This window comes from Balearica regulorum, chromosome 9 (genome assembly GCF_011004875.1).
Source record: "Balearica regulorum gibbericeps isolate bBalReg1 chromosome 9, bBalReg1.pri, whole genome shotgun sequence".
Taxonomy (NCBI): Eukaryota; Metazoa; Chordata; class Aves; order Gruiformes; family Gruidae; genus Balearica; species Balearica regulorum.
This window is the reverse complement of record NC_046192.1, coordinates 22,857,171-22,870,698: the sequence shown is the minus strand read 5'-3', so window position 1 is coordinate 22,870,698 and position 13,528 is coordinate 22,857,171. Positions and strand designations below refer to the sequence as shown.

The 13,528-nt window shown below is 42.1% G+C and overlaps 1 protein-coding gene across 1 annotated transcript in view; it reads right to left on the bottom strand.

Annotated features, from left to right (window-relative positions):
- Positions 1 to 399: 399 nt before the first annotated feature.
- Positions 400 to 13,528, bottom strand: part of SPATA16 (spermatogenesis associated 16) — a 79,462-nt gene continuing 66,333 nt past the window's right edge. Inside the window, exon 10 of the mRNA XM_075761542.1 lies at positions 400 to 659. Coding sequence (XP_075617657.1) covers positions 537 to 659 — 123 coding nt within the window. The 3' untranslated portion in view covers positions 400 to 536. The remainder of the gene's footprint in view (positions 660 to 13,528) is intronic.

The window sequence follows — 13,528 nt, the reverse complement described above, 5'->3', positions numbered from 1 at the left end:
TCCTTTTTAAAATTTTCTTTCCCTTTTCCTAGTGCTGTGTTTCTCGCACTTGTAGTTGCTGCAGCCCTGAGATGCAGGATGCCGCTTCTCGCCTATAGGTTGTACCAATACCTGTAGTGTAAGGCGTTAACCTGGCAAGGTGGCAATGTGAGGCTGAATTCCTCTCGGCTGAGGACGGAGGGATCCCTGTTTTCGGCTCTTCTTGGGTGATAATCAAACCAGGAGTATTTTATAGAATTTGGATGCAGAATATTCTCAGAGCAGAAAATACAGGCCCCTCTTTGGCTGGGTGTTACTATTTAAATAAACAAGACAATTTAAAGTAAGCTTTTCCCAGACATTTATTCCAACCAGTTAAGACTAATGAAATGCAGGAGTGTCTTGCTAAAGATACCCCATAGTGAGGGGAAGGCTCATTAAGTGAAAAGGTGGCTTTTGTTGACCTATCTATCAAATATCTACAGTGTTAATTTTCTTGTTCGCTGTGTGGCCACGTCTGTAGGGCTGGTAAGGGGCAGTTGTGTACTTCCTAGGCTCTACTGTTGCTGTGTACTTTGAATCCTCTTCATTTTCCTTTTTTCTGTCCTAGCTTTTCTCAGCCTTTTGTTTTTTAAGTAATTGTCTTCTGCTTGGTATAAGTAGTCCTCAATTAGTCCAATCTGCAATTATAAAGAAGTGGTGTCAAAAGCATATCTCTTCCCTTCTATAAAAACTTTAAAAAACTTTTGCAATTAGTTTATTTCAAAACTAATTGTCATTAGAAAGAAAAATACATGAAGGCAACTCTCATACAATTGGCTGGAGTAGCGGTACCTGATTTAATATTTTTTTTTCCTTTCCATTTGGATTCAATTACTTTACTGCTGTGGAATAGACTCTTTCATTGAAATCTGTACATTGAAAACAGGAATTTATCACAACTCTGTCTTTAAATGGCATTGAAAAACAGCCGCTTTAAAAGGAAGGGATGATGAGGAAATTAATCTCCGGCAAGTTTTTCTTGATAAGGAAAGAGAACAGAGGCTTCTGGCATTTATATGCCAAAAATCAACACATGGAGAAAAATGAGTATTCCACATTGCTGTGGCAAGAACCATTTTTCTATTAAATCAAAATGAAGTTCTGAATAAATATGTTTTCCCATGAATATAATACAGTAGAGGATACAGTATAAGAATAGATGACCTCAGTGTCCCCCCAAAATAAAAATGTAATTATTCTAATAAAGAGTACATTCAGATAGACACATCTTCCTTGCAGCAATGATCTTAAAAACAACCAAAAATATAGATTAATTGCACTGTGTACAGGTATTCTGTGAATACCAGGCATTCATAATTTTATGGCTATCTCTCCCCATACCTTACCTTTATTCATACCCTTTGTCAACTTCTGTGATACGCAGCATTTCTGTAAGGTGGGGATGAGAATCATCTCCCTTCACACTGAGTTATACTCAAGACCTAGACCTTATATAATGTGAGGATTTAAAGAATCAATCTTCCAATTGCATTTTAAACTGAAATATTTAAAACAAAACAAAAAAAAGTCCTAATCTATCATCCTGACATGCGTTCAGTGGAGCATTGCTTCTTTAGGCACTACACAGAACAGCTGACTGTGAATTAATCTGAGCGTGGTTTCCTATCGTATTTATTCATATATTGAGCTGTTACTAAAGTACTCCTCAGCCCTGAACTTGAAGCTGTGCCGTGCGCTCTGGCCGTGTTTGTGTTGGTGAGGGGCATGCGTGTGCGACAGACACACGACGAGGCAAAAAGAAAAGTTTGTGGGCAATTGCATCTTCCTCCCTGGGGTGCCGAGGGCACAAGGAAGGTGTTTGGGAGAGGAGCTCTGCCTCCTCCTTCCTAGGAACCCTGCAGGGGTGACATTTTCAGCGGATCGGCTTTGCGTAGCATCATGGAAAAGAGTTTTCTACTGTGCTGGTGAACCTTGCTGGGCACTTGCTCGTGGGCTTTTGCTCCCCCGTTGCCCAGAGACCCGTTGCCACCGGAGCGCGGGGAGGTTGGGGCTCTCTGAAGACAGCCTCGTGGGCTGGCTCTGCTGTGGCGTGCTCACCATATAAACACGCGGAGGATTACAGAAAGGAATTATTATGCTAGCCTCATTTTTAAGAAGCTGAAATAAAAGCTTAGGAAATCATTGATCTGGCCAAAAGCACACGGGAAGTCTAAGAGAGACTAATCACGTAGTGCCAAGCTCCAGTCCAGGGCTTAGCCATATTAAAACCAGCCACCAAACCTCCAACATTCTTCTGCAACAGACCAAATTAAAACGTCGACGTAACTTTCTCCTGCGGTTAAAAGTAATCTTTTCTATTCTGGGGGTTGTGCTTGCATTTGGGTGAGCACCAAGGGTGGCAAGATGAAGGGAAATGGATCCCGGGCAGGTGGGTAGGGTGTGGGGTGAGGGCAAAGGGGGCACCAGGAAAGCAACAATCTTGACAGCAGCTCCTTTCGGACCATCCAGCGGTGCCTGCTGGTGGAATGATGTTCCTACCTCGAACCACGGCTTGGCTGCTGTTGTGTGCTTTTCATATTTATAAAATACCTGTCAGCTCACCCCCCAAAATAAGTTCTAATATGGCATATCAGGGGTGGAAATAATAGCTGCTTACATAATTGCAATGTTACTGACACAGCTGATGAGCTGATGATGTTATTTGCACAGCAGTGATGGCATTCAAACCCTTGCCGACTTACAATTACACTGTATGCTCTGAGCCCTAGCATGATTTAAATTACCATATGAACACAATGAAAATACAGTCTCTTGACAAGATAAGGGAGGGGGGGAAGGGCTTAAAAATCTCTTTTCGGTGGCTGCAGTGTTCAGTAGTGCTTATTCATGGCTTTTTATCTTGCACATTTCATTTTAAGAAAGTAAATTGGAAGCATTATGTTCTGCCTTTCTGCCTTGATTTAAAACGTCCCCGTGCCCGGTCTTCTGCTGTCTGACTGTGGTGAGCCACCTCCAGGGCTCTCATTGGGAGATGCAAATTTTTTAAATCAATAGGTTCACTCCACCCCTCCCCACCCCCCCAATAACTGTCTAAATAAGAATCCACGTGGATGGGAGTAGGTAGAAGGACATAGTTTGTAACCAGCCCAACCATGATTAGTGTTGGAGCTACAGCTGTTCTAGGCAAGTGGATTTTGGAAAAGACTTGTGACTTATTCCCGAGCAGAACCATAGCTGGCTGCAGACTGATGCTGAGACCAAATCCCAGGGTTACACAGCTGAACCCTGCGGTTATACAGGCTAAAGCGGCACTGAAGCCCGAGTGAAGAGCTCTGCAGGACTTGGTTCACAGCAGAGCATTCGCTACCGGTGTGGCCAGAGATTCACACGAGGCTCGTTTTGGGTCCGATCCCAGCCCTCACAGAGATCAACATCGTCGGGTCAGTCCTTTGCACTATGTGTACGTGGATTATGTCTCCCCACCTCTGGATCCCCTGATCCACAGAGTGTCCACGTGTGCCACAGCTTGGGAGCTGGTCAGCAGCATCGCATCCCATCTGCAGGGCCCTGCTCAGCTCTTGGTAGCTGCGCTCGCTGTCTGACATCCTTGGAGTGAAGTCCCTTAAATACTCTCCTGAACATATGAAACCACGCTTCTGCCAGCTACCCAGGTATACAGTGTCTTTATGGTCGTCTTCTCAAATGCCTGGTCATCTGAGAACTTACGAAGACAAATTTGGCTTCAACCTATTTTTAATCCTCTGCTGCTATGACATTGTATTTTCAAGATATTCCGAGTATTTGCCCCCCCCCCCCCCGGTTACTCCCAGCAGTGCACTGGCAGCATTTCTACTTTGGACAAATGTCTACAGCCCTGTCCCAGCTAGAGGCTCCTCAGTGCACGACTGCTCCTCCGTTCAAGTTCCTCACGTTTCTTCCTCATCAGCTCCTGATTTCAGGCTGCTCCTGACCCTATTTCTTTCACTGGAATTTTCTTTGTCTCTTTAGTCTGGCCCCTGTGATCAGCTGGAGGGAGTAGGGAAAAAAAGGGAACGGACAGAATGAAGATCAAATGGAAAGAATAAAACCAAAAGATGCCTTTAAAGCAAACTACATGCTCGGTCCACAGCACCTCTGTGTGGTACCTGTAGGTGCTTTGGATCAAGCTAAGCAGAGAAGCGTAGGAGTCTGTGGACAGAAATTTGAAAATGAACCAGGTACTCAGTAGAGTTTACTTTGTGCTCTTTACTTTTATATTGCATGCATTTTACATTGCCCTAAAATTCTCCTTTGTGCTTCCTATTCTTGCACTGATAATACGTTGTGGAAGATATCAATGGTGGAAATTGTTGGTTTGGGGAAGGTCAGAACAAAGAGCAAGGGAATTAACATGGAGAAAACACCTGGGCTTCTGCAAGAGAACAGATACACAGTGTTGGTGTTTCAACTGTCCGCCTTCAGTTTTGTACCCGTGAGCCCATGGAGGTACCTGGGGAATCAAAGCAACGGGTAATGCTGGGTCTACACGCCTGACGCTTCGGAGAATTAGACTAGGAGAGAGAAGCCTCTAGGCTGGTAGATGAACGAAAATTGGAAACAGGGCAAGAAAAGCAAACTTATTTGGCCCAGATGAAGGAAACGACAGTATCTTTCAAGCCAGAGGATGAATGGGAAGGACAAAACCTCCGTGTGTGCCCTTGGGCTGAGGAGCTGCCTTTGGCACAGCCTTTGCTGTGTTGCTGAGACACCAGCACAGAGCTGCAGCACCGACAGGCTAAGTCTCACAAGTATTTCTGTTCTTTTATTCTTGAGGAAAATCAGCTGAATGAGCGAGGTTGCCTTTCCTCAGTGCCACACATCAAGGCATTTTTATTCTGACACAGAGTGAGAAGGTGAAAAGCATAATTAGTGCACCAGAAGTACCTGGATGGACTATAAGTCAATTAGTCTGCTCTGAATTCTAGTTCTGAGTTTGCTGGGAGAGGAAAATGATCTGTGGTCCATGTGGATACGGAGGTGGTCAGCTCATTCTTAACCAAAATGGTTTTTCATTGTTCTCTAAGGTGGGGCAGAATCTGTAAATACTTACGCTTTTGGTACACTTATCTAATGCAGTTTACGCCTGCACTGAAAACACAGAGCTCTTTGGGTGACAGGCAATGCAACGGGGTTAGCTGGAGGGTTAAACTGCAGAGGGTCTGATCGGGTGAGGCAATATATGGTTTCCCTTTGGCTTAGGATTTGATTCAGACCTACAGGAGTTTTGGAAATGACATTACATAGGTCCACACAAAGATAAGGAACAATACAGGCCTTGGTTGGAGCATATAAAAATATTTCTAATCCTGCCCTTCGGTACATGTTGTCCAGTGATGGATAAAGGGGAGAGACTTGCTGCTGTGAGCGCTCAGTCCTGCTCTCTGGATGCCATCCTGATTGATTCGCTCACGGCGTGGAGGGATAAGCAAGCAGCACTTGCTGGCTGCAGCTGAATTACAATCACCGAAAGATTTCGGTGTAAGGGACCTCTGGAGGTCATATAGACCAACCTCCTCCTCAGAGCAGGGTTTTATGGGAAGTTCACATCTCCTTTTCTGAAGCCCCTGCTGCATTTCTGGTAACACCCTATCAGTCACTTCTGAACTTGCCTGGATGCATCTGGTTTTGCCCTGAAATACCACAATGCAAGTACATTCTTTGCTCTTCCTATGCGCTCATCAGGATAAGACATCCCGCATATGGTTCCTAACTACGTGATATGTACCAGCTACGACGAAGGAACACTGCGATACTATCCATCACGCAGTGTGGTTTTGTCCAAGTCCTGATGGGCTACAGATGTCATGAAACTTGTCAACCTTTGCTGCAAGGGGGCCGTTCCAAGGAACAGATGTCCGTGTTCGATGGCTTACTGATGGTCCAAAGGAAGCTTTGTGGCTTATCCAAAAATGGGGGAGCTATTCTTGTCACAAACTAACTTGAAAGCACATGTGTTTTTGAAAAGATAGCCATGAACCTGAATAGAAATACAAAATATCAGTCATAATACCTGGTAAAGAGCTTAGAATGGAATGACAAAGAGCGAGGATCCCACAAGGAAAAAGTCAGGTAGGAAAATAACTTTGTTTAGAAAAAAAAAAATGGAGGTGGATAAGCAGCGAACAGACTGTAAACTATAAAATTGTAAAAGTATGTGGATCTCATAGATCCGTGTGTATACATTCTCTATAATGCCTAAACATTCAAACTTCCTAAATCCCAATACAAATTGGGGGAGTCAGGCTCTAATAGGAAACAGGTGTTTTTGAAAATATACGCAGGAGCTATAAATAACATGTAATGACAAAAAGGATCTTCTGGCCTACAGAATCTATTTTTATTACTTGGGAGCTATTAGTAATAGAAGGCAAATGAGCTGCCTTTAAACATGAAGTACCTTTCAACATTTTCCTTTGTCTCCCAGAGCTACTTGCTAAAGCACTCTTTGGAGTGAATATAACCAAAGGAACAGTACTTGAAGGGCCCATGAGTAAGTAGGGATGGCTGTATAGAGTAAGGACGAAAAGCTGAGCATACACTTGAGAAAAGCTACTGATACTTTAATATTAAAAATGAAACCTGAATCTGTGCCTTCCCTTAAGGTCAGTTAGAACAAAGGTTTCTCAGTATCTGGAAAAAAAATAAATCATGGTTTTACTGTTTGTGTGTTAAGTGAAGCACATTTGAGCTACTATGGTTACTTTTGGAAGGGACTGGGGTTTACACAGTAGCGCGTGATCTGAACTGCCACGGGCAAGCCAAAGTCATTTCTCTACATTTGCTTGGCGATGTAACCCAACTGACTGCACAATTCTTGCCTTGGACCTGCTTCTAGAAGTGGTTGTAGCTTCAGATGCCGATGCCAAAGATAAATATGTTGTCCCTAGTGCTCCATTTCTGTATTTTCACACACCTCATTCGTACGCACTGCCTTTCTTTAAAGAAAGAAGTCTGACAGACAGCTCTGTTGTGTATTTCCATTGTAAAGGAATGAGAGGTCAGTAAAACGCTGAAAACTGGTGCGTGCCAGCAGGTCCTTAGCATGCTAGCAAAGCTTCAGTGCTAAGAGCAGATGGAGGAAAGAGCGTTTGCTGATGAGCAACTGAATAAAAGTAATATTGATGATGGTAATGAATTACATTTATTAACTACCTTACAACTCAGATAGTCCTTTTGTACTTTATAAGCTCTCCTGAAATCACTGTCCAGCGCAGCGTTTCCTATGAGCAGTCTTGTTGACTCACGCTATTTTTCACAGCAGTAACAATACCTGGTCGCAAGTGTTTATAGGGCTAGAAACCTTCTCTGGTAGAGGGCAGCAGGTAAGCAGACTGCTCGTTTATAACCAACAGCATGATTAGCAAGGGCCGGGGAAATGTTTATCTAAATCCTTACGTGGAGATCGTTAATGCCCAGAATGCCTGCGCTTTAACTGCCAGGCAGCTACAACCAGCTACATTATTCCAATGTTTAGGACATTTACTGCTCAGTTGCTAGATTTGCTGCTATTTAAAATTATTCCAGTGACTTATTGCACCTTATAGCTTGGAGAATAGACCAGGGCCTTTCTCATCACAAAACACTCTTTCCCGATAGCATTAGCGGTGTTTTGTGTGAGGGCCTAAGAGTTATGGGTATAAATGATATCTGTTATTAGGCCAACTGATTTAGCTGGAAAAAACCCATGCTTTTATGTACAAAACCTTTCCTTCTGGTGTGGAACAGCAAACTGGAAACTTCCTGCGTCTGCTTCAGACCTAAATAAAACCTGTTACACCCAAAAGCTCACTGTTTCTTAGTAGTCACAGCCTCTGTTTTTATATTGCATTGCTGCTTTAGCCGTGATCAGGAGGTACAGCTGTTTAGTGTGTGGTCACTTAATAGCTCAGCTTTTATTAGATACTGGTGTCTGGGGGGTGGGAAATGGGCAGGATGCAATTGCTTCTTTCAGTGTAGCTGAGGGCCATGTAGGCATCTTGCTGGGGCACCTTTTCTTCTCTTGTGTGCGAGACACAAAGAACCAGAGACTCACAAGGGCAGGGATTGATTTTAGGGACGAGGAGTATTGATAACTCCTGAAACCCCATAGTCATCTCTCTCTTGCACAAAGAGTTCCATGATTGTTCTCACACTTCTATTGTCCCTATAGTGAGGCTGAATTTATTAATAGGACCCTTTGGTTGCCCACATTTCTTTTGTATCACCTCAGATTCAGTGGGGCAGATTTTGGTTTTGGCTCATGCGCTCTCCTAACTTCCTCTGCCTCTTCTGAAAACTTCACTCACTGCCAGGTTAGAAACATCTGCCATAGTTTCCTCTTGTCCCCCTCAAGGCTGGCGCTGATTCTGAGTTAATCCTTTCCCGAATATCTTAATATGTTTTCTCTAATCTTAGCATGAAGCCAATCTTTGGTCAACTCGAAAAAAAAATTCTGCACTTCTACCTGGTTGCTCTGCTCTTCGTTTCCTTCGCTGTCATTCTGCCTGAATCACTGCCACTAATGTTATTGTCCTTTTGCATTGGCACTTTTCTGACTTCATTACACATTAGATATTGCACATTAGACTTCCACTCCTGTTCCAGAAAATGTACTTTTCTCATCTTTTCCCATCCTTTGTTTTCCCCCTCCCTTCACCCAATGGGTCCATGCGTTTGTGAAACACGTGGCTACATCACGGCCCTGAGATGAGAACAAACCAGGAACCACTTTCCTTCTGTTAGCTCAGGAATAGCCACGGTGACTCGAGAGTGCACCAAACCGCAGCACCTTCCGAATCCCGCTTGCCTTGAGAACAAGCGCAGTTCCCGGTGGCTGTGGCGTGGGCTTGGATGACTTTACGAGATGTTACAAAGTCATATACATCAAATAACTGCCGTAGCAGCCAGCATAATACTATTCAGCAACACGTCCGCTTTCCATCAACATACTATGAATCTCTCTCCTTGCTCCTCTGGCTGACCGAAAGCCTAGCAAGTGTATGGCCCTTTTCCATGGCTTGATTTTCAATTAAGAGATAATGTCAGTGGAAGAGCACAGTTCATCAGATAGCGTTCCCCTGCTGTTGCAGAAGGCAGAAGTGTAGTAAGCAGAGGTCAACTACTGAAAATCTGTGTGCCTGGCTAAAAGATTATATAGTATGTTAGACTAATTTTACTTCATTTCATATTCACATATATTAGTGCAGCTTTTGTTATATACTTATCCTTATGTAAGTTACATCTGTTCTTTTATTCACTCAGCCATGTTTGCTCTGCTTTCAGATTTATGAAACAGGCATTCCACTGAGCTCAGCAAATGATGGGCATAATAACTTATCTAAATTGCAAAGTATGTGATGCCCTTGAGGTAAACTCAGATGTGAAGGTTTTATGAAGTGTCTCACATGTGGAAGTGTAGGAAAGTGTTTATCTGCCAACTCCTGTCTATCCTTTGGCTGTTCAAATGATGGTAAGAGGATCCTATGAAACTGCTATGAAAGCCTAGGGGCTAAATGGAGAAGTAGAACTACGTTATTATCTTCATAGGGGAAGCAGAGCCATACTGGCACTTGCACTTATTTGGCTCTCCTCTCTCTGGATGTCAAAAGTTTCTGGTTGATAAGCTCTAAAGTATCTGTTTATTTAATGAAATGCCTCTCACTGTAACAATATTGTGAGGCTTTATTAATGAATTTATTCTTACAAGATAGGAAAGTAATCTCTTTTTACTTCTTTATTTTTTTTCTGTTACAAGACTGCAGAGAAGCAAAGGCTCTGTAGAGGAAAGGACGAGCCTTCCTGCCGTTTTATGTACCTGAGATTCTCTAAACCCCTCTGCCTGTCTGTAGCTGCTACAGCATCCTGCAATGGCCATGCAGAGACCTGGTTCCTTGAGTTACCAAGGGCCAAGCTTTACTGCTGGTCCCAGCATTCATGTTCACAGCAGATTTCACTTACATCATATGTTACTCTGTTAGCAAAGTAACTAGTCAATAATGGCCAGACCTGGCTATTATGGTAGTGCCTCTGCTTGCTTAAGATGCAGTTGCTGGACTGAGTCCTGTGGGACTGAGTCAAATTATCAGGTTAATTCCGCTCAATCTCTCTTGGAAGTTTCCTGTTCCTTCCTCCTGAGCCTTGTGTATCAGAGGTCATTGTTCAAACCGCTCGGCTAAGTCAGTCTTGTTAAAATACTACTTTGAATTAAGTTAATTTATACTTTAAAGTCTAGCAAGCAAAAATACATTTCTATCTCTGTTTGCTGGTGAAGACTTAAGCCTCTTTAAAAGAGGAGGTTTGATGCTCTTTCCCACAGCATTTCCTATTGAGTGCTTTAGGAGGGCTTCCCATTCATAAGGGTGGCTTCAGAGAAGTCTGTTCTCATGAAATGCTGATGGTGTGACATTTAAGTACCTTCACGAGTCAATCTATAACACAATTTGGACAGAGCCAGTAACTAAATAAAAAATTCTGAAGCCCTAGTATGGTGCCTTGAATCCTCTGTCAGCCCAGCAGTCTGGCCGCCAGTAAGTTCAGTTTGGGAATTTCTGACAACTATAAAAAGAAGGAAGGTGGTAAAAATTCTTTTTAGGAATTCCCACGTTCCTGAAGTAGACTGGGACTCAGTCGCTCTGTTAATTGCTTGAAAGGTGTCTGTTTCCCCAAATTGCTAATACAAAGCTCACATTTCATCCAGGGCAACGCAAGGAAAAGTGTTGGTAAAATCCTGGAGAATAGGGATTTGGGGAGACTGACCTGGCCCATTTTTTCTGCCTCCGAGGCATTCTTTGGGGATATCTAGTATGTGGGTAAAGCCTCTGTGGGAGGATGTTTCTTAATCTCCCAAGGTAAGGTAGGCTCTCCTGGGTCAGCTCTCCTTGTGGCTGGAGAGTCCGTAGCCTGGTAATACCAAGAAAGGCATCTTCTCTGCAGTGATGTTCTCTTTTGTCCAGCTAATTACGAGGTCATTTTTCACTTCTTTGTATTTAAAGCTTCCAAAAATAATTAGCCCATTTGATAAATTAGTTCACTTACACACATAAATTTGTAAGTGAATTGGATGAGCAGCACAGCACCCAAAACACTTGAAGCTACACATATATTACTACTTTGTCTATCCTGTAAATTCAAAATTGCCCAGATTAATTTCAGACTAATTTGATAAGCCCTCCACTGTGACAAAAGGAAAAGTGTTTGGGTGTCAGGCTTTGTGCCCTTCTGTGTTAGATTTCAGCCTGAATGAATTTTTTATGGCTGACTCTAGCATATAAAACTCTGAAAACAGTGGTTTGTAATGGCAATTCTGACAGACCCTTTAACCGTTTGGAAAATAGGCATTGCTATAATTCTGCTGCATTAGAGAAAAATTTTGAGTGCTTTCATTAGGTGCAACAGCTGTTTCTGTCGCAAAAGCCAAACTTCCTTGGTGGTAACATAGCTGTCAGCTTTCCAGAGTCTTGCGTTTATAGCCGATTGTATAAACTCCTTTATGTTCTTTTTCGTTTTCCAATATATGTAAATTAATTCAATAGCAAAAATACAAATAACTACCTTGTAACTAGATCTATGTGAAGGTTCTTTGTAGGCTCCTGTAAGCGCGTCATGCGATGGTTGAAAGGAGAAATACTGAACTTTTTGAAATGGTTCTAGCACAAGTGACATGAGGTAATCCACACCACACCAATTTTTAATCATCAGATTTAATCCTCCTTCCTAGTAATATATTAGAGTTCTTTCACCTAGCGTAACATTCTTAATTAGTGCTGATTGGAAAAAAAAAAAACAACCCACAAACAAACACAAAAACAAACCAACAAAAAACCCCCAAGCTCCCTGAATGTGTTCCTGTCTAAAAGGGATTTTTTTTCTAAGAACATGCTGAAATTAAATTTTGGGAAAAAGTAAAGTAGAAAAGAAATATTTGATGATGTTTACAGTTTTTTGTTCTGATATAATATAGAAAAATATTTTTCTATTATGAAACAGTGAGTTCCTCTTGGAACAAGATGCCTCAAATCAAATAGTTATTTGAATTGTCAAAAATGAAATGTAAAACTGTGTTCAGAACGCAAACAAGTTTTAAAGCATCAAATTTTAAAATGGCAGAGAGCAGATTTTCATGGATTCAGTAAATTTTAGTCCTGAATATTGAATTATGCAGAGACTTATATGGCATAATATGGGATACCAGTCCATTTTTAAATGGTAGCTTGACTTCCATTAAGATTATACGGACAGTAAAAATATCCAGAGAAATATAAAGGATGTACATACATACATATGAATACACTGAAAGAAAACTGTTTTCTTGAATTTACAATGAAATACTAGCCAGTGTCTGTTGAAATACGTGGGAATCTTTTTGGTACCACCAATAAACTTTTAATGACCCTGTAATAAATATTTAGATATCTGTGTACTTGGTTTAACTTTCAGCCATGATCCCTTTTCAACAACCTCTGACCTGTGGTTGCTCATATTTGTGAAAATCAGGCTGATTATTCAAACACTTAACTGTGGATTAAAATCCTGACTTTTGGAAAAACCTTTCGAAAACTGCCTTTGATATTTCAGTCTGTTGTCTGCAAAAGGGAAGGATAAGTGCTAGAGAAGTACGGAAAATAGGCTTTTGTAAATATATCATTGACTCTTTGCATTCATCTTGTTATCAGTGTTTATTATACATGGCAGGAAGGAAATATGTAATTGTATAAATATATATAATTCATATCATGAGTAGCATTTGTGTTGCAAAAGGTTCTCATATGATCTGTGGGCAGGTGTGAGAGATTTAGAGACTATCCTGGCGTAATGTGAAAACGGTATGAATATTTATCCTTTGTTTTGCCTCACGAGCGTTTGAAAGATGAAACCCAGACTGACTATAATTTTGGGCATTTAGGTGTAGGTTACTTTCTGAAAACATTCTGTACTTGGGAAAGTTTATGAAGAGCCACTGATCTGACAGCTAACTGAGGCAATACACCTACACAGACTTTCTCTCCGAGGAGATGCCTTCTGAAGTTTTAATTCAAATCACTTGGATATGTGGACTCTGAAAGTGCCTTGACCCTCCACCCCTGTGATTTGTTTCAGACCTCTCTGTCTTATTTGCTTCCCCTGGTAACACGGACCCAGGGCAGCCAGGGTTTGGGTTTTCAGTATCTTCCCTGAGATCCATCTGTAATCCCCAAATACCAAAGAGGGACAATTTCAAGTCCCGCCAGTGCAGCAATTCAAACCTTCTGTTCTCCAGCCTCCCACCGCGGCCGCAACCCCGAGCGAGCGTGTGTCCGTCTGGATCTGACAGATCCGTAAGACGTAGGGTAAGGCCAATGCTCTGAACCATTAGTGACATCTTCCCTTCCTGGTGACGTGTTGCTATCCTTTCCCTCACAACTGGCCGCACGTCAACGGTGTTGAATGCCCAGAGCTGTGATTTGCTTTGGTTTCAAAGACTTTGTAAAAGAATGTAAGATTTTGATATAATGATCCTATTACATCCCAGCCCGACCTATTATTCATTACG